General features: G+C 41.7%; 1 protein-coding gene across 2 annotated transcripts in view; it reads left to right on the forward strand.

Moving 5' to 3' along the window:
* Positions 1 to 690: 690 nt before the first annotated feature.
* LOC134284269 (beta-arrestin-1) overlaps positions 691 to 22559 on the forward strand; it is a gene marked incomplete at its 5' end in the record, with an annotated part of 128989 nt that continues 107120 nt past the window's right edge. For both annotated transcript variants that reach the window (XM_062843011.1, XM_062843012.1), the window contains 4 exon segments: positions 691 to 782; positions 917 to 1059; positions 17858 to 18217; positions 18342 to 18499. In XM_062843011.1, the coding sequence (XP_062698995.1) occupies positions 691 to 782; positions 917 to 1059; positions 17858 to 18217; positions 18342 to 18499 (753 nt within the window).

The following is a 22559-nucleotide window of genomic DNA, read 5'->3' on the forward strand; positions in this document are numbered from 1 at the left end:
GTACAAACGAAGCCTACATCATGTAATCTGCAATCACAATTAACTTTGTATAATAACAACAAATGCTCAGATCAACCCAAGCTTTGGATGCACTACGGTCTGCTGATGAGAGTGCCTGTAATCGTTATCATTGCGGTACAATACTCCAACTTGTACTCCTTTGTGGCAGGATGTGGTGGATAGTGCTGCTGCAAAATGGACAGCATGCAATTTGTAACATACATTACCATTCGCCCAGTACACCATGTCTTCATCACTTGTTACGCCACAACGCGTTGTTGGGGCTTTCAGTCGTTGGGTGTTCGTTGGTGATGAAGATCTACGTAGAAGAGAGATTACACAACGCTGCTACCCTATTGCGAACTAACGACTGCCTGTCGACATGGTGAGATTGAATAAGGCTTCCGGCCATACGTACGGCTTGGTGGTGGCGCTCGATATGTGCGGTATACGGGATAATTATCCTCAATTATTCTAAATTGCGGGTGCTCGTTATCCTTGACATGCGCCCAACCTTATCATGTGTAGGTATCTAAACCCCCAGTGACAGGACCAGCTGAATGACTGTTGTGTATGTGTGCGTCGCGCAAAGTTAATCTGCTGCTAATTGTGTCACATTTTATTCATCTCTGAAGCTGTAAATTTCAATGACATTTAAATTTCCTTTTCCTCTTTCCTTCTCCTCCACAGGGTATTCAAAAAGAGCTCCTCCAACGGCAAAATAACAGTCTACCTAGGAAAACGGGACTTTGTGGACCACATAACGCACGTCGATCCTATAGGTGAGTTTCTATTTTCTTTCATTATTTTTGGATTGAACATAATAATCCTAAAATTTCTCGTGTTGCTTATCAAAATAATCAAGCATATTCCGAGATTAATAATAAACTGCCGTCTTTTCCCGAAACCGTTTCAGATGGTGTCGTGCTGATAGATCCGGACTACGTGAAAGATCGTAAAGTGTTCGGACACGTACTGGCAGCCTTCCGGTACGGACGCGAAGACTTGGACGTGCTCGGGCTAACGTTCCGGAAAGACTTGTACCTGGCCTCCGAACAGGTAAGGAAATCCATCTTTTTTCCACCCACCACTCGCACTCACGCGTACAAGATGTCCTTGCGAGCACCACCATCTCATTCCCCATTTAAAGTACACGGGAAACCCATTAGAGATACATCATCACACGGTGGGGAGCTTTATGTTCAGAAGATGAAGAAAGAAAAACTACAATCGCTAATGACCTACAACCTGGCAACTAAACTTCTCGCCGCGGATTTGTCCTTTCAGACGGTACTCGCGCGGGCGCACGACGGGGATTTATAACCCGGAAAGCTGAAATCCCCGTTCGCCACCGCCGCACCGTGCGCCGTATGCCGTAGTTGCTGGCAGCGGAAACTATGATGAAAATTTATGTTTATTCACTAGTTGCCCGGTGAACCTCCCCGCGTTGTGGATGCTTCTTTCCTTGTTGACCCAGTTGCGACTCACGGCCATGGGTTGGTCTCGTTTTCCCGAATGTAGTTTATCCGAATAAATTTATAAATGCGATTTTTTTAATATGAAATTGCAAAGAAATATCTTAGCAGAATTTCTTGTCCATTGACTCGATCCCTTGTCTTCCCATCCTTTCCTTCAGGTACAGTGACCCCACACCGATGAATCACCTTAATTTTGTACATTATTTATGAATCACCATGTTGATCAAATGAGTGATCCATAAACTGTGGTCATTTTTTGCCGATTCATTAATTGTGGGGTATATGTTTTTGCAATTTTAACTAAAAATTTGTGTTTCATTCTGCTTCTTGATCTCAGCTATTTTGAATACAATCATGTAAACATGCGTTTCGAAATTCTCATATTTTCTATCCAAGAATGTCAAAACAACAGAATATCCAGTGGATATTATCCACATTCTTGAACGTCTGGAGATTCGGTTAGTTCGGAGAATCTCCAGCACCAGCAATAAACAACAAACTATGCATTTCAGTTGAAGGATTTTCGCATCTTCCTGTGTGCCACCGCGCAGTGCCAGTAGTGCGGAAGCAACAAAATCAGCTGGCACATGTTTGTTGAAAATTGCAGCACAGCTTGATTGCATCCTGGGCGAGAGGAATTCCATGGTGACGTGCCATCATGGCGGCTGCTGCTAGCTGGTATCACTCTGTTTTTGTTGGATGCAATGGCGTCGCGCCTCGTCTGTGGTAATAAATTATTCGTGTATATAAAGGGAATGTTGGGTTTTTTATTTGTATTAGTGATGTACGGAGAAAATACTGAAAGGATACCTTTTAATTCTATTGAAGGAAGATAACAGGATTGGTGGTCTAAAGGGCGAACACGATGAAATTGCCACACAGAAAATATTGTAAAACTTTTGATTGCGTTCGTCAAAATAGCTAATTTTTTGACCATAAATAGTATATTATGTGTAGCTAATTCCATAAAATTTTCATTAAAATCGGTTGAGTATTGGCGCATATATTGTCGATATCATAAAATGAGATTTTAGAAAATTTGTGCACCCATTTCAAAAAACTACTTAGGCTATAACTTTTGTGTTACCTCATCAAAACGTTTGAAAATTTCACTCGATATTCTTAACATAGTATCTATCAAGTGGTAAAAATTTGATCGAAATCGGTTCAGTACTTTTTCTAGTAAATATCCAAATCGCTTCAAGGTAAATTTTAGGTACTTTTTGATCATTTTTAGTTCCGTGTGCACTATTTTGACTGTAGAACTGGTAACACTGTCCCGATTTTTACAAAACTTTGGCAGTATAAAATTGTTGTGTTAAATTGTTGACAGTGAAAATTTCAGCCATTTTTGTTGAGTACTTTCAAAGTAAGAGCAGTTTGAATTTCACTATACCAAAAACCACATCTGCTTATTGTGACATAGTGCGACATATATGGCTATAACTTTTTAACGGTATGATCAAATTGAATGAAATTTTGACGAACTACTTCTACATACATACTTTACGTACATAAAAATTTTCATTGAAATCGGTTCAGTATTTTTGGCGCCAGCGTTGAAACGGCAAAAAAGTGATATTTTCCAAAATGTTTGTTTGCACAAGATTCTCAAGTGGCAATTTCCTTGTTTCAACGATATCTCCGCCAATAATCAACCGATTTCAATGAAAATTTTATGGTATTAGCTACACATAATATACTATTCATGGTAAAAAAAATAGCTATTTTTTGGCGAACGCAATCAAAAGTTATACAATATTTTCTGTGTGGCAATTTCATCGTGTTCGCCCTTTAATTGGAACAGGTCCTTGATTCAACGTCTGACCCGCACCTTTCCTTCTGCTTTATTTACTGTGACTCTCATCTATTTTTTTCCATACGATAAAAAAAAAGACGCGGACACCGTCTTCAGCCTGAGGCTGTACAGACTGAATAAAACTAAACTCTAGACAAGGGACATACGGAGCGTGCACCAGTGGATACGGAGAAGAAACTATTCTCACGAAAAGTTTCATCGCCCGGAGCGGGAATCGAACCCTCACCCCATAGCATGGTGCGATTAGAAGCACGGCTACGAGGCTCCACAAACCGACGAGTATCAGTTGAAATTGTCGCAAAACTGTTGCAAATTGATTTTAATGTTTTCAGTAAATATGTTTACATCAGAATATAATTTGAATTATATTTATTTCCTATGTATTTTAGTTTAATGTCATTAATCATCCAACTGACCATTTTATTTTTATTTTTTTCTTCAGCAGACCTGTGGATTGCAACATTTTTTATACATATAATGTATATACATATTAGTATTCCAAACAATCAAAAAATATCATATCTAAAGAGTAAAGGTTTTTTTTTCATAAATTTACACCAAATCAATTTAGACTCGTGATGCTATATGCGAAAAAAGTCCATAAATGTTGTTATGAGATTGTATTGCTAACGAACACATGGGATCGAAAGAATCATGTAAAAATGTGTGGTTCAATCAAAACAAACTGTAGATACTGTTCGACAGGTGAAAGTTGATGACTGCATTCGGAATGTGTCATTCCCTAAATTATCTGAAACGTCTCTGAGTCCACCCCGAATCCTGTTCTGAAACTCGCTTGAAAGCCTGTGCAGCACCCTAGAACCCACGGAAACTTTTCTGAAACACCCTGAAACACATTGAAGCGCCTACAGTTCATTCTTTATGAAGCCCTCTTGAAAACCTGTGAAGCCCCATAAAACACCCAAGAATTTCTCTGAAATCCCCCGGACGCCTTGTAACATTTTGAGAAAGCCTCTGAAATGTTTCTGAAGCTCACCTGAAAACCTTGAGGCCCCTTAAAACCTCATGAATCGTTCTGAATCGCTTTGAAACGCCCTTGCAACCCCGTCTGAACATCACCTGAAAGCCTTGAAACCCCATAAAGCCCATTAAAATCTCCTCTTACACCACCTAAAAAGGCTGAGCCTGACTCTGAATTCACCTGATACGCCTTGAAACACATCTGTAACCCCTTTTGAAACTCACCTGGAAGCCTTCATACCCCTAAATCCCCGTTAAACCCTCTGAAACGCTTTGAAAGGGGGCCGGATCACAACGTCCGAAGATAAACTGTCCCGGTCGTTAGGTCGCATTTTTTTGCGAAATAACGTCCAAAAGTTTGGATGCGTCATAACATCCAATGTGTCTTCTGTCCTTGGACTTCGTGGCGAACATGCAGAAATCGGACGTTATGCCACGAAACAAAAGTTCTGGGACATTGTGGCCTCAGACGTTATGATACTCCGCCCTTTGAAAGCCCTTGTAACACCTTCTTGTGGCGCCTTCCTGACTGCCTGGAAGCCCCCTAAAATCCATAAAAAGCCTTGAAACGCCTCTGAACCCCCCTGGAACTTCGTCTGAAGCTGGAACCCCTAAGCAGCACACATGTCATATAAGAGTCACGACAGCGCAGGCTTTTGGTTGTACAGGAGCTACAGCTATGTGATTCTAACCCAGGGGGTGACAAAGGGCCAGAATCAGCATCCCAGCATTCGATTCAACATGGCATCCAATGTTTTTGTTGATTGATTCGTGGCTAAAAAGAGTTTGAAATATCGACACTGCTTCGCTGCTACGTATAATACCGTACAAAGTGACGAACAAAGAGAAACGATGATCAAAATCAACTTTTTGGCTTGTAATGTGTATTTTCCGAAATAAGCACCAGCAACACATAAGCCACATACCAGAAAATCAGGAGCAAGTTACGGTAAACCAACCAGAAAGTGGGTACCAAAACGAGAGGTACCAAAAACAATGATGGTAAGAGCGGCAATGTACCAAGTTTGACAACGGTGTCAGCCCACTGCTAAAACCCATGGTAACCTCTGTGAAACGCTTTTAAGCACCTGTGAATTCATTCTTTCAGGAAGCATGGAAAGCCAAGAATCCCTCTGAGATTCCCTGAACACCTTGAAACACTATGAACGCCTCTGAAACCCCTTCTAAAGCTAACCTGAAAGGCTTGAGGCCCCCTAATACTCCGTGAATTGTCCTGAAACGCCTCTGAAACCCCCTGAAATTCATCAGAAAGCCTTGAAACTCTCGAAAATCCTTGCAAGTATTGAAGTCTATTGAGTTTATCTCTGAAACCCCCTGAAATGCCTTGAAACACCGCTTTGAAACATCTTTGAAACCCCCTGAAACTGGTTTTGAAGTTCACTTGAAGGCCTATGAAGTTCCATAAAACATAACCCGGGAACCCCTCTTGAAACGCCTTGAAACACCTCTGAAACCTTTTTTGAAGCTGAGCTGCAAGCCCTTTAAACCCCCTTGAAACGGGCAAGGCCCTGGAACCCCCTCTGGAACTAATTCGAAAGCCTGGAACCCCCATCAAATCCTTGAAAAGCCTTGAAACGTCTCTGAAACCCCGCTGGAGCCCCGTCAGAAGCTCACCTGAAAGCCTTGAGACCTCTACAACCTTCGAGAACCCTCATAAATCGCCCTGAAATGCTCTGAAACGCCTTAAAACTTTTTAAAACTCCTCTGATAAATAAGGGGTTTTCAGCTGAATGCTTTGAAACCCCCTTAAATTGCCACGCCTTGAAACACTTTGAAACGCCTCTAAAACCGCTTGAGAAGGTTGTATGTATGTATGTATGTTGGATTACTTATCCAACGTGACTTGGGAAGGTATTCGGATCGCGTACTGGAAACACTGGAAATCTATTGTTACCGCTTATTCCTTCTATTACTACTGCGGACACGCGCAAAAGGACTACTCCTTTGCCTTCTCCAAACAAAGACTGCCTTCCTGCGCGTCTCGAGTGACTTTTATATCCCTGCTCACATGGTTTGGAGAAGGCAAGTGAATTGATATGTGGATGGTTCTTTAAACGGTGCCTCTTGCTTAATTATAATCCCAACAATCGGCCATCCTGACCGTCATTCGGCCCGAATGACGTCCATACTTCTCTAGGGACATGTTTTTCGTGTCTTTTCATCTGATCACAATAATTATCATTGGTATTTGCAATTTCAATAAACTGTTTCATATGGTGATTACATTTGTTGCTACGATTTAATCCTTCGGTGACACCTAATTTTTCCGAGTCCAAGTCGTAGTTTTTCCTTTTTACATTACAATAATGTACCGAAAACTGTTTGGGTGTTTTCGAGTACGTTTGAAATAACGACTTATTGTTTACAACTCCTTCAACAAATTTGTTTTGACCGAGATATTTGCTTGTCTTTATCTGACATTCTTGCACATTTTTTCTAACTTTTTGACTTTTGAATCTACCTAAATTTCTTTTATCTGAATTAAATTGTGTATCACTAAATTTCAAACTAGGTTTTTCAATGTTGTTAAAATTTTCTCTTTTTATATTCTGACGTGATTGAATGTTTAATGTCGACGTATCTGCTTCTTTTACTTCGTGTTTATCTCTTGAAAAAGCTATCTTCCATTCAGATTCTACTATATTTGATATTTCTGATTTACTTAGGGATTTACTGTAACATTTCTTCAATAAACTGGCTTTTGCGAGCAAGTTATGCGAAAATGTCATCAAAGCATCGATTTGAGTACACCACGTATTGGGATTATTTTCGATTAGCTCACACAATTTAGATTTTAAAGTATTTTGAATTTCTTTTGCATTACTAATAACAGCCTCCGTCATGATACTCAAACTAACATATTTCTCTTTTGCGAAAAACTTTGCTCCCTTCTCCGAAACACTAATCTCGCCATGAATGAGCAAATCTCTTCCCAGAATAACAACTTGTTTCATATCTTGTTCACCAAGTACATCGAATAATATCTGAATTGGAATGCCATCAATTTTTAAATCAACCATAACTGAGCCTAAAGTCCACATAAATCCGTTAAGGGTCATCAATTTCTTCTTATTATTATTATTTATGTTTAGACCTAGCCTCTCAACCCAATCTTGTCTCAATAACGACAGATCAGAGCCAGAGTCAAATAACGCATCTACAGGTATTGAATTCAACAAAATCGTAAAATGAGATCCTTTTGGTTGGTTAACTGAACCACTACAAATACCAATATGTTCATCGTTTAATCGCATAGAACAATTTGTTGCTATGTGCCCTGAATTTCCACAACAATAACAACTACCCAAATTGGAGATATGATTGGCTCCTACATAGGAGACAGGCTTTAGCCTACTATTAATCTGAGATTTCTGTTGTCTATTCAATGTACAGCTTTTTCTATTAAACTTTGTGTCTTTAATTCTCTGATATATACGTAACTTTTCGCGAAATTCAGCAATCGAGTTCGCCCCATACAGCAGAAGCTTATCAGGTCCGTCATCATCAATTCCATTAATAGTGTGTGTTATAATTGATTCGAAATCCACATTCACCTTTGCCCCAATTTCTCTCATCACTAAAAAATATTCGAGAACATTTTCTCCCATTTTTTTCTTTCGAGCTCTCAATCTCTCATGAATCATAGCACTATTTTCTCTGTACTCAAACTCTGCAATCAAGAAATCTCTGAGTGAATCCCAACTGCAAATGTGGTGAGCACCATTGAGTGCAATTTTTGCCAAGCCAAATAGCTTACGCTTGGCTACGACAAACTTGCGCATATCAGATAAACCGATTACTCGAGCCATCATCTCAAAATCATTAACCCATTTACGCACTGGATAAAGGTCACTACCAGAAAATGCGCTGAAAGCAAACTCAACTTCACTTACCGTCATATTATTGTCAACGCGTTCGTGATGTTTTTTACGCATTGTACCAAAACACATATTTGGATTATCCCGAGCATCAGCACCTCTACCGGACGTCTCCGGTTCGTTCTCATCTGCACTGTCACACATTTCACCACGCATACTGTTTAAAGCAAGAACTGGGGCGCTATTGGTGCCTCCATTCCGAACATTGCCGACACTACTGGCACCAAAAGTTCTTCTATTTTCCACATTAAAATTTAATATTTCACTTGCATTGCTGCTTGTTACATGGCGCACTCTATCTGTATTCTCGCCATTTAGCGAGCTATAACTTCGGTAAGGCCCTTGCCCTTCCTCTAGAGCGTTATTTAATCTAGAATTTTCAATTCTTAGATTAGTTATGATATTTTGCATAGACGTCACTTGGTTGGCCAAGTTCACAACACTCATGTTAGGGAGATTTACTCCATCAGGCATAGGAGTAAACGAATTTTCAGCCGGATGATGTATCGGTGCTCCATAGGTCATAACTGGTGGCGGAGCAGTGGAGTGTTGAAGAGAAATTAACGGAGAAGGTTGCCACAATTGTTGAGGAGAAAGATGTGCCCCGATATCATGTGGCAGTAAACTTGCCATCGTGTGTAAAAAAAAACCGAGTCTGCAAACGTTCACAATAGTCCACGCACTTGAATAGAGCTTCGTACGGTTTGTATTCAATTAGTTTCGTTGCCCTTTCCCCACAACCGACTACTGTTGGCGCCCAACGATGTAGGCTGTTTTGAATTATTTGGCGCGCACTTTTGAATTCTGATTTTTAGTGAGAGAAAAAAAAACGCACCTTCGCGCGCTTTGGTGATGCTTTTGACGAAGCAGTTCACAAAATAATTCACTTTAATGCTAGAGTTTCAGTTCAGAATAAATTCGATTTGTCACTTATTACTAGATTTCGAGTTCAATTCCTTAATTTAAACTAATCACTAACTGTCTATTTACACTTTGCTTCACATATACTCAGTCCTTTCATGTCCCTCGACACACTCGCGATTCCGACACTTCCCGGACGAGCCCCCAAATTGTTGGATTACTTATCCAACGTGACTTGGGAAGGTATTCGGATCGCGTACTGGAAACACTGGAAATCTATTGTTACCGCTTATTCCTTCTATTACTACTGCGGACACGCGCAAAAGGACTACTCCTTTGCCTTCTCCAAACAAAGACTGCCTTCCTGCGCGTCTCGAGTGACTTTTATATCCCTGCTCACATGGTTTGGAGAAGGCAAGTGAATTGATATGTGGATGGTTCTTTAAACGGTGCCTCTTGCTTAATTATAATCCCAACATGTATGTACAATCCATCTCCCACTGACCGGCAGTGCTTTTATGGAAGAAAAATGTCTGCGTCTATTTTTAACTTTTATCCATAGACGCAAACACTTTTAGTCCTGGAGATGGAAGGTGATAGCTCTACTGCACGTCCAACGACCCATTTCAAGTATGACAGGGCTTCCACGTACATCTTGAGGTCGTTTTCTGAAACAGTAAGCCCCGCATTGATGCATCCGGATATCAATTGGATATCTGAAATGCATTAACACTTCCTGAATCAAAAATTTGCATTTTTGTTTCTGGCGCGTATTTGGTATGGTAAATATTTCATGTATGAATAAAATGACGTCTTTTAATTGGAAAAATCTCACCAAGTTCTTCATAGTCTGCCGTGATGCAGTTGTATTCTTATTTCTCCAGCGGTGCAGCAACGACCGAAATAGGATTGATTTCATTGCCACGTACACTTAAAACGACGTGGAGCGATCAACCGAGTCAGCGATTACTGGCATCACACCGAAACTCCCGAAACACTTTCACACGCGGAAAACTGACTGGGTGGCGTAATACCGGCCAAACCACCAGCGAAATCGTCGAATAAAATACGTTTTGAGAACGCGCAAAAAATGACAAGCGGCAACGCTTACTTCACCACCCATGTTTTTCTCTCACTGGTTTGTCAAATTCACTTTGCTATTTGAAAGTAAAAAAACACGGAACAAAACTGCAGTCATAGGGACTTTACAATGAAAAACTACTGGAAGGCGAAATAGACGGCACATTCCTACACTCTCGAAACTCATTTCAGCACCGTTTCCGAACCCGAACTACTTTAGCAGCGGCATTCAAACACACACAATATTTGAAATAATCCATTTACTTCAGGTTGAGGTTGTTGCTCTAAGACACTGATCAATTTCAATTCCATCTAAAATTGACTTCAGATGATCGAAACATTGTATATTCAGGTTTCTTTCCACTAAAAAATGGGTAACTATAACGCAAGTTATTTGAATTTTAGTTAATTTCATTACACGGTAAAGGCTAGGTAATTTGAGCATTACAGACCCCATTGAGACCACTAGCACAGCAATTACTATCCCTACCTCCGCGTGGCACCGGCCGGGCTGCAAACAACATTTGGGAAGATCGGGTAACCAATACCGGTAGGAACTTTGGTCGTATGCTGACAGAGATGGGGAACGGGGTTTGCTTCTTCAAACCTAATGCGAGGTATGCACTTCAAACGGAATTGCTCAAGTAGTTTTCGCTCAGTGCATTACTTTTCCGTGACCAGAATGGTCAAGAAATTTAATACAACAAACCCCATTTGATTCAACGTTTCGTTTAAGCTCCGTATTAGGAACCGGAATAAAGGACGCTTGCTCATTTCTTGAGCGATTCCTTGCCTGAATTTTACACGCATCGAGATAGCCCAAGAAATTTCCTGCGATCTGCGTACTACTAAGCGTCTTTTTTTTTTCTTCTAAACCATAGGGGGGAAAATCTGCTCAAAAGACACCCTAACAGGAAGGTAAGGGTAGTGTGGGGTTAAGGCCGTCTTCTACAACAAAAGTAAAAGCCAGGACTACTCTCTCCTCGACCCACTAAAACACATTCCTATGGTCGCCAAACCCTTCGTCTCTCCGGAACCACCAAGAAGGTATTGCTTCAGAGAGGGGCTAGTGCATATCGCACCCTCAAGGTTAGCTGCCGTAGCCTGCAGCAACGAACATCGATGACTCGCTTTGAAGAGTCCATCACGGTAGCATGCTTGCGCTTATCCAGTTCCCGAATGGGCCTCACCACTCCCTTTGTCCTCGGAAGGTGGGCAGGGTCAATCCCACCCGCGCCCAACTGCTTGGCAGACATCAAGAACTGATGAACGCGTGCAACCCGATCTGACCTGCTGAAGGCAAGGGTATCACTACCCTCCAGGCCCTACCAGATGCACCCGAAGGTTGCAGACAGCAGGATCTCACTTACCCTGACCCTTGCCGGGGACCCCTTGCCAACCGCGAGCTCGGATCCAACCCAGTAGACCGACGCCACGACAGCACCGCTACCGGGACTTTCTCTCGCGGCCACTCAATCGCTGTAAGGGTCGAACTCGACCGCAGGGCACCGGTATGACCTACGAAACCCACTCCGAACCCCTGGACCACCTCTTGTGCCGCATCTGAACTAGCCATTCTTTGAGTCCACGCGCCACCTCCTCTGTAGCTCCCAGACGATATGGGTGATAGCCGTTGAAACGGCGTTCCAGCTAAACTCATCCTTACACATCCTCTGGACCAAATTGTCCGGAGTTGTGTCCACCCCGCATGTGGCAAGCATGCGGTCACGCATTGTGCGAAAACGCGGGCACACGAACAAAACGTGTTCCACCGTTTCCTCTAAACCATTGCACACTCGGCATTCGGGAGAATCCGCATGCACGAAACGGTGTAGATACTGTCGGAAGCAACCATGACCTGAAATGACCTGTGTCAGGTAACTTCCCCATGGCGCCTATTAATCCAACTATCTACCCTCGGTATCAACCTATGGGTCCACCTTCCTTAGATGGAACTGTCCCACGCGCGCTGACATTTGACCATAGAGGCCATCCTGGCAGTCCTGCGTATACCTCTTGTGCCGCGCATTTCGAAGCACTCCATGTCCTCACTGATAAGGATGCCGATAGGCACCATACCAGTAATGACGCAGAGAGCGTCGTGTGACACGGTACGGTACGCTCGGAACCCTCAGGCACATAAGCCTGTAAGTACTTTACAGCTTCCGTCGGTAGCATTTAGTACTTAGCGCAGTGCCCACGCTGGGCCGCCATACCTAAGTATGGACGTAGCAACACTAGCCATAAGCTTGCGCTTACTGGCGTACACCACAAAGCAATTGGGCATAATCGACGTGGCTACCGAAGGTAAGCTACCGTCGATCATCATGCCCAAGTGTTTGACGGAGCGCTTTGACAGGATAGTGCACTCCGTCTGCTGCTCCGACTTCCGGTTTTTAACAACCGTCACCTCAGTCTTGTGGTGAGCCAGCTTCAGTTTTCTGGACCACATCCACGCCTCCACAACCTTGATCGAGTGGTCAGTAGTCAACTTCACCTCCTCGATCGTTTCACCGTAGACTTCGAGCGTAATGTCGTCGGCAAATCCGACAATCTCCACTCCCACTGGGTACTCTAACCTCAACACCTCGTCGTATATGACATTCCATAAAACCGGACCCAGGATGGAACCTTGCGGGACTCATGGATATTGCTCTGTAGGAGCCATCACACCTCTCGTCTTGGCCATAACGATCCTGTAGGCGTCACCCCACGGGTTCGCATTGGCACTCTGGCTTGAGAACCGCTTGAGAAGGTTACCCGAAAACCCCTAAAATGCCACTGAAGTGCCCTGGAACAGCATCTGAAGCCCTCGAGAACCCATTTGAAACCTCCTGAAGCTCCTTTGAAAGGGAAAAAAAATCGTATGCTTTTCTGGATTCAAATCTCATAAACGGTCAAATCTGACTATACATGTCAATGGTTGTTCCTCCGTGATTGATCTGAGCTGGTACCAATTGCACTGAGATCCAAATGAATAAGGGCTGGGACACTCCACTTATTATCAAAGTGCAATTCTATCAGCTCATACATTTTGGATCAATAACAGCGCCGGCCACGTCCTTATAGTCAGTTGGGAAGGGAAAGGAATGTTAGAGTGTGCTGGTTGTTGCTACTAAAGACCGAGATCACCTCTGCCTAGAAGCTCCGTTAAAGTCTGTGAAACACATTGAAACATTTGAAAGCCCCTGGAACAACTTCTGGTGGCGCTCACATGAAGCTCCCTAAAATCCTTGAAAACATTGAAGCTTCCTAAAATTTCCTCTGAAACGCCTTGCCTCTGATTTTTTTTTTGAAATTCACCTGAAAGTTGATGAATCTCCATAAAACATGTCCGGGGAAATCCCCTGAAACGCCGTTGAAACCCCTTTTGTAGCTCACTTGAAAACCGAGATACCCCGTGAAATGCCCTGAAACGCATTGGAAGCCTCAAAGCTTCCTAAAATCCTTAGAAAGCCTTGGAACACTTCTGAAACTCCCTGCCATCCTGTCTTAAGTTCACTTGGAAAGCCTTGAGACCCTTACAACTCTCGAGAACCCACCCACCCCCCACCCACCCTCAAACTCCCTGAAGCGCTCTGAAACGCCTTGAAACTTTTTAAATCGCATCTGACACACCTGTAGGTCATCTGAAAGCATTGAAACCGCCTCCTATAATCCCTGGGAGCCCCTCTGAAACGCCTTGAAATATTTTGAAACATCTATAAAACCGACTGGATACGTGTTTGAAACGTTATGACACTTAAAGTATTTTTTTAATTATGTAAAAACTGGACACGAACAAAGTGATATACAGAAAGTAATGTATAATTTTTGATAGCGTGCAGCCATGGGCTACTGGATGAGCTTCAGTTAGTAAAAACATATCAGCTAATTCTCCTGCTGCAGAGTGATAATCCTCCATAAATTCTCTCAGACATTCCTTCAAAATTTCCTTCTGAATTCTAAATTTCTTCTGATTTTCCTACGGAAGTTCCTTCTCAGATTTCTCCTAGAGTTTTTTTCTAAGATTTATTCAGGAGTTCCTTCTGAAGTTCCTCCAGGAGTGCCTTCAGAGATTGATATAAGAGTTCGTTCTAAGAACTTCCAGAGGTGCCTTCGAGGGACCACCAAAAGCGCTACTGTTATTACTCCAGCAATTTCATCTGGTGTTCCTCCAGCCAGGAATCTGGGTACGCCAAGCAGTTCTTGTTATGATTTTTTGAGAATTCCTCCAGCAGTTCCTCCTGAGAATTCTTCAAAAGTTTCTTCTGTGATTTTCAAGGAGTTCTTTCGAGATTCCTCAAGGAGTTTCTTGGAGCCTTTCTTGGATTCCTACAGAAGCTCCTTCCAGGATTCCCTTAGGAGTTCATAAACGAATCCCTAATAGAGTTTTTTTTCTGAGATTCCTCCAAGATTTTCCAAGATTGACTAGAAGTTGTTTCTGGGATTTATCCAAGAGTTCCATCAAAGATTCCTGCTTCTAAGAATTACAACTGTGATTTCTCCCGGTATTCTTACAGAAGTTCCTTTTGGAATTCACTTCTTACTTTTAGGATTTCTTTGAGAGTCTTCTGGGATTTTCAAGGAATTTCTTCTGAGATTCCTTCTTTTGGCAATTCCGAGATTTCTCCAGAGGTTCCTTCCGGGATTCCACCAGGATTTTCTTCCTGGATTCCTCTAGTAGTTCCTTCTGAGATTTCTCTAGAACTTCCTTCTGAGATGTCTCCAAAAGTTCTTTCTGGGATTGATCCAGGAGATCTTTCCTGGATTCTGTCTAGAATTTCTTGCGGGATTTTTTTATTGCTCTTCGGGATTCCTCCAAGACCTCCTTTTAGAATTCCTTCATGAATTTCTCGCATACTTTCTTCTGGGATTCCTTCAGGACTTTTTCCGGAGAATACACCAGAAGCTCCTTGTGGAATCCCTTCAGGAATTTCACCCTGGATTTTTTCAGGTTTACTCCAGAAGTTCTTTCCGGAATTCCTTAAGAAGTTCCTTCCAGGCATTCCTTCAAAAATTCAAGAAATTCTTTCTTGATTTCATCCATGAAAAACTTCTTGGGGAATAACTCCTAGAACTTATTTCGGAATGCTTTTAGGATCTCCTGTCGGGATTACTTCCGGCGTTTCTCTTCCATTCCCCAACATTCGTATTGAAATTACTCCAACAATTTCATCTGGTTTGCCTCCAGGAATTAATTCTGGGAATCCTCAAGAAGTTTCTTCTTGGATTCGTCAAGTTCTTGTTATTTTTTTGAGAATTCTTCAAAAGTTTCTTCTGTGATTTTTCAAGGAGTTCTTTCGAGATTCCTCAAGAAGTCTTTCTTGGAGTCCCCCGGAAGTTCCTTCGAGATACGGATACCTCGTGGAGTTCCTTCTGAGATTCCTCCAAGATTTTCCAAGATTCACCAGAAGTTGCTTCTGGGATTTATTAAAGAGTTGCTTCAAAGATTCTTGTCTTTGAGAAGTTCCTTTTGGAATTCACTCTTTTTTTAAGATTTCTTCAAAAGTCTTCTGCGTTTTTTCAAGGAATTTCTTCTGAGATTCCTTCTTCTGAAAATTCCGAGATTTCTCCAGGGATTCCTTCCGGGATTCCTCCAGGAACTCCTTCCTGGATTCCTCTAGGAGTTTCTTCTGGAATTGCTAAAGAGCTTCCTTCTGAGATGTCTCCAAAAGTTCTTTCTGGGATTGATCCAGCAGATCTTTCCTGGATTTCGTCAAGAATTTTTTGCGGGATTTTTTTTTATTACTCCTCGGGATTCCTCCAGGACCTCCTTGTAGAATTCCTTCATGAATTTCTCACATACTTTCTACTGGGATTCCTTCAGGATTTTTTTCTGGAGATTATACCATAAGTTCCTTGTGGGATCCCTTCAGGAATTTCACCCTCGATTTTTTCCAGGTTTCCTCCAGAAGATCTTCCCGGGATTGCTTAAAAAGTTCATTCCAGACATTGCCTCAGAAATTCCAGGAATTCTTCCTCCATGAAAAACTCCCAGAAGACGCTTAAATAAATCATAAAAGAGAAGAGCGAATTCCGACCAGAACTTCTGGAAGAATACCGGAAGAAATCATGATTGAAATTACTAAAAGGAGGAATCATTAAGGAAATCTTGGATGAATCCCAGAAGCAACTTCTGGACAATCTTGGAGGAATCCCAGAAGGAACTTAAAAGAGGCATCCATAAAAAAGCTTCTTAGGAAATCATCGAAGGAACTTCTTGAGGAATCCAAGAAAAACTCCAAGAAACTCCTTGAAGAATCTCAGAAAGAACGAGAATTCATGGAGAGTTCATTGTAAAACATTTCTATTTTTTTGATAATTTATGTAAAAATAGTTGAGCTTTTGTTAAAAAAATATAGTGATTGCGGATCAACTTTATAAAAATCATAAAAAAGACATTTTGACCATTTTTCTGCATATTAAAGTTTACTAAATTTTCTTCACGATATTTTTTCTTAAAGCTAGAACAAAAAAACTTTTCATTTGTGAATGAAAAAGCAAATTGGTCCATTGGTTCAAAAGCTATGACGGTTTGAAAAATACAAAAAAAAAAGAGAAATGTCGTTTTTATGGACCACTCTGTTTAGAAAATGGGCAGTCATTAGCCAGGATATCCCCGGACAGTTTCAAGGACGTCGTGTTGTTTACAGTAATTAAATTCCTAACGAGATTTCGAAAATCCTTGTCAGTAGACGAGCTCCCCAGGCGACGACAGTCGCATAGCAGAAATTTGATTCCCAAAGAGTTTTGAGATCTGACTGAATCCGGCCTTTGAAGTTGATTCCCTCCACGCTGTTTGGTTTAATGATGTTGACGATGGCGATCCCATTAGGATGATAATACCGCAGCACGTTGTGAATGCAAGATGGACTACTTCTGCTGCTGGTTAGTTAAGCTTGGAAAGGATGAGTGCCAGCCATTGACCACACGCAGAACGAAGCTCAGCCAGCAGGAGCCGCTTTCAGTGAGGAAAATTGCAATTTTCTCGGCATTGGAAAAGGGCTTCTCAGATGGGCACAAGAAAATGATAGTTTTGATTAGTTTTTCTTCCGTTGTTTCATTCTTCGTGGTACCGATTGATGAAAGCACTCTTCGAAAAAAATGGTTTAAAATTGAGTTAGCAATAGCATGGATGGTTGAAAAGGCTTTAAATCTTTTTGAAAACTTGCACTGAAAATGACTGTTTATTACAATCACGATTAATAATTTTCAAAACAATAACAAAACCATCTGTAGACCATATACAAACTTTATTATGTGGCAGCTTTATTGAAGATGATGTACATTATTCTTAAATCCTCAATAAAGCTGCCACATAATACAATTTTTATATGTTCTAAGGATGGCTTTGTTATTGTTATTATAATGACTTATTTAAGTTTTATGACTGTTTTTATATAGTCATATATTTGTCAGTTGTTCAATAACTGTTAGAAAACTACTGATATACTTACTTGGGTACTTGGTAGCCAACAATTCGTCCCGAAATTCTTGCGGCATGATCAGCCCAACACAGCATGCCGTGTTTTAAGTACTGCCATACTTTAAACTAATAATAGAACCCTCATAAAACTAAAATATGTTCAATAAGGACTTACAATGTTCCATTGATTCTAAAAGGGCAAGGTATATCAAACCGAGAAAAAAGTGTGTGTGACGTTTCCAACCGTGTGATGAATAAGAATGCTTTTCACAGTGTCTCGGAGTTTCACAATTCATTAACTCTTTATTTCCTACCTTCCTTCCCCGTCCAGATCTTCCCACCGCAGGAAACGGACCGACCGCTGACCCGGCTCCAGGAGCGACTGATCCGCAAGCTCGGACCCAATGCCTATCCGTTCTACTTCGAAGTGCCGCCGCACTGTCCGGCGTCGGTGTCCCTGCAGCCGGCGCCCGGTGACACCGGCAAACCGTGCGGGGTGGACTACGAGCTGAAGGCCTTCGTCGGCGAGACGCCCGAGGACAAACCGCACAAGCGGAACTCGGTGCGGTTAGCGATTAGGAAAATTATGTACGCCCCCTCGAAGCTGGGCGAGCAGCCATCGATCGAGGTCAGCAAGGAGTACATACTGAAACCAAATAAGATCCACCTGGAGGCGAGTCTGGATAAGGAGGTGAGTGTTGATAGCTGTAATGTAAGACTTTAAAACTACCTTAAAACAATTGCAAAACCTAAAAGCTCCGTTTCCTCAAATTTGTAACTGGATTGAATACGTTTTTCTCTTCCCTTTCCTATAGCTTTATCACCACGGCGAAAGTTTATCGGTGAATGTACATATAGCGAATAATTCGAGTAAAACGGTTAAGAAAATTAAGGTGTCGGTGCGGCAGTTTGCCGATATTTGTCTATTTTCGACGGCGCAGTACAAGTGCACCGTGGCGGAAGTCGAGTCAGAGTGAGTACCAGCAACTTTTTCTGCCTCCTTTTTTATATAATACCTCCAAGCTGCACTGCGTATGAATAAAATGAAATGACGGTGCTGGGTCATAGGCGCCAACCAGGGGGTCACAATGGTCCAATTTTTAGAAAAGCTGGCAGAAACTCAATTTTTGAACATCTCTTAAATGGGTTTTAGTATATCGATCATTCATCTACAATATCAGAAGCGTTGACTGTCTTTTAAATAGATTGGAAATCATGATCTTGTATCTTTTTACAGCGCTTAATAGCTGCTGATCGAAAAATTGCTGATTTTTTTTATAAAGAACACAAACAAGTTCAACCACTACAAAAGTCTAATAATATAAGTAATTCAATGGCTTCCAGAAGTTTATTCGTAAGTTCTTGTGTATATTAGGCACCTGCAATGGAAAAAGAGATCAAAATAACACCTTTGGCTTCAAAATTTACATCACATATTATTAGTACGAGAAATTCTTATACTTCAACTTCAAAGTGTCTTACAAATCGCTCCCAGCTATTCCCCGCGCAGATATTCTGTTCAAACGCTCGTCTAAGTATGTAGAATTGATTAAAGAAAATTGCAGCTACCAAGAGCTGCCAAAATATTAGCGCCATAATAATATGTGTATAGCCAAATTGTATGAAAAACAGCAATTTTGTTCGGAATTTGTTCAAAGAAATCGACAAATTATGAAAATGCCATTAATATGAAATTGAGAGCTCAATAATGTTTCTGTATATTCATTTAGGCTAAAACTAGCAGACTACTATGATTTGAGAATTTTTGCCACGTATTTTCAAATCTGAACCACTGTGGGGGTCAAGCCTCATTTGACCCCCACCAATATTTGACGATTTCTAGAGCTACTAATTTTGGCACTGCAGTCTTGGGGAACTAAAACGAAAGTTTTAGATGTTTCCCAACGTTTCGACTCGAATTAGAGTATTTTTCAGGGAAGGAATTAGAGTCTTTCTTCGACGGGATGAGAAGGTGTGTATTGTGCGTAGATCATACAATTGGCTGATTTGACGTTGGCTCAGAAGAAGGTAAAAGGCAGAGCTTCTTCACAGCACGCTTTAGTGTTCCAGATGCCGTTTTTAAGGTGACAACCCTTACTATCCCATCCATTCCAGGATGAACCTCCGTAACCCTTCCATCATTAAAAAAGGGGGAGGGGGCTCTTGTTGAACCGGTAACTAAACGGGGTTCCGGGAGCTGACAATTAATATTCAAGGATTTCAGCGGTATTTCATAAGGGTTTCGTAGAATTTCGGAGAGCTTTGCCGAAAGGCTCTATCCCATTTGACATATTGCCATTTGGCATAATGCGGTTTGCATTAAGCCATTAGAATAAAGGCAATTTGGCATAACGGCCGTTTCCCAAGCAACACACATGTCACAAAGGAGTGTCGACATCGCAGGTTTTCGGTTGAACACGAGTCATTATCAAGTTATTCTGTATTTGGGTTAGAATTACATGAATGCAGTTGCTGTACAACCAAAAACTTGCGCTGTCGACACTCCTTTGTGACACATGTATTGCTTGGGTTGGCATAATAGTCATTTGGCATAACAAGAATAAAACACATTCTTACCAAGAAGGCTGTTCTTCGTATATGCCAAATGACCGTTGTGCCAAATGATCATTATGGCAAATGGCTTTATGCCAAACGGTATTATGACAAATGGTGTTATGCCCCCTCCTGAAAATGCCCTGGAAAACCTTCTTAAGAACCACTCTGTAGCCCCTGATGACCCCTGAAAATGACTCGGATCTTCCTGACATCCTCTGGAACCCCCTGAAGCGTCATGATAGTATCTGGAAGTCTCTCAAATCTATCTTATATTAAGCCCCCGAAACACATTGACACCTCCATGAACTCATCTAAACTTCCTCGGTCACTCCCTCTGAAATTCTTGTTGGTATCTCCATGAAATCTCTTTTGCAATCTTTTGTCACTCTACGCTTACTATTCCCCATTGGATATAAACTGCCCTTTCTTTGAAAACCCTCAAGTCCCACTACCCGAGCAAGGGAAAATTGCAGTGCAATACCAAATTCAGGTATCACATCTGGGGTTTCGACTGGAAAACAGCGTGTTATTGTCATTGTTAGTGACAGATCATTCTATATGTACATGTAATTTTGGACCTGATTAGGTCAACCGGTCATCCGGTGGCCACGGAGCAGGTTCTGGGGACCTTGGAAACTCCGGTAGAATTGGTCATTTTTCGATTCTAAAAGAATCCCATCATGCGACACCTCAGATTTCGCAGAATGCCGCGCGTAATCTAGTGGTTCAAAGAAAAATGATTTTCAACGATTCTGATTACCCGGTGACCTTGGAGCAGGTTCTGGGGTCCTTGAAATCTCCGGTAGAAATGGCCATTTTTCGATTCTAAAAGAATCCCATCATGCGACACCTCAAATTTCGCAGAATTCCGCGCGTAATCCAGCAAAACAAAGAAAAATGATTTTTATCGATTCTGATCACCCGGTGACCTTGGAGCAGGTTCTGGGGTCCTTGAAATCTCCGGTAGCAATGGCCATTTTTCGATTCTAAAAGAATCCCATCATGAGACACCTCAAATTTCGCAGAATACTGCGCGTAATCCAGCAAATCAAAAATAAAATGATTTTGATCTTCCCTGGTCACCCGGTGACCTCGTAACAGGTTCTGGGGACCTTCGAATCTCCGGTGAAAAGGGCCATTTTTCGATTCCAAATAAATCCCATCATGCGACACCTCAAATTTCACAGAATGCCGCGCGTAATCCAGTAAATCAAAGAAAACTGATTTTGATCGATTCTGGTCACCCGGTGACCTCGGCACAGGTTTTGGGGACCTTGGAATCTCCGGTGAAAACGGCCATTTTTCGATTCCAAATAAATTCCATCATGCGACACCTCAAATTTCGCAGAATGCCGCGCGTAATCCAGTAAAACAAAGAAAATGATTTTGATCGATTCTGGTCATCCGGAATAGGTTCTGGGGACCTTGGGAATTCCGGTAGAAATGGCCATTTTGCGATTCCAAATAAATCCCATTATGCGACACTGCAAATTTCGCAGAATGCTGCGCGTAATCCAGTAAACAAAGATAAATGGTTTTGATCGATTCTGGTCACCCGGTGACCTCGGAACAGGCTCTGGGGACCTTGGAATCTCCGGTATAATTGGCCATTTTTCGATTCTAAAAGAAGCCCATCTAGATGAATTTCTGGAGGAATTGATGAGGAGTTTCAAAAGATGTTCATGGATGAATCCATGGCGGAATTCCTGAAGAAATTCCTGGAGAAATTCCTGGTGGAATACCTGGAGGAATTTCTCGAAAAATTCCAGGAGGTTTTCCTGGAAGGCTTCCGGGAGATTTTTTTGGATTTTCTGGAGTAATCCGTAGAGGAAATCTGGGAGGAATTTTGGCAGAAATTCCTATAGAATTTTCTGGAGTAATATCCTGGAAGTATTTCTAGAGGAATTCCTGAAGGATTTTTATGAGGAGTTTTCGGAAGAATTCTTTGAACAATTTCTGGAGGTCTTTTTTGAGGAATTTCTGGAGTAATATTTGAGGTTTCTTGGAGGAACTCATTGAGGAATTTTTGAAGGAATTCCGGGAAGATTTTTTTAGGAATTTCTGAAAAAAGTCATGGATGAATCAATGGAGGAATGCCTGAAGAAATTTCTGGAGATATTCCTAGAAGAACCCATGAAGGAATCCCTGTTGGAATTCCTCGAGGGATTCCTAGAAGAGATCCGGTCTCATAGCAGAGCACTTTCTATACAATTTTATCTCTCGCCCTAAATCTCAAATTGTTAGTCCAGATTCCACCAAAAAGATTTCTTTTCAGCCTAGAGCTATTCCAGCAAAAAAAATAATAATTGAAATGGTAGAAGCAGACCGCCTTAATTGTTTCTTATCTGTCCTTTTCAAAGGATTATCTACCACTCCGCAGCAGAAGGCAAATTGTCCTGTAACCAAAGAATGGTTCTGCCATTTTGGTCCACCATTAATTGGACACACAGAGCACATACGAACTGTGTTGTTGGGTT

Source organism: Aedes albopictus, chromosome 3 (assembly GCF_035046485.1).
Source record: "Aedes albopictus strain Foshan chromosome 3, AalbF5, whole genome shotgun sequence".
NCBI classification, from domain to species: domain Eukaryota; kingdom Metazoa; phylum Arthropoda; class Insecta; order Diptera; family Culicidae; genus Aedes; species Aedes albopictus.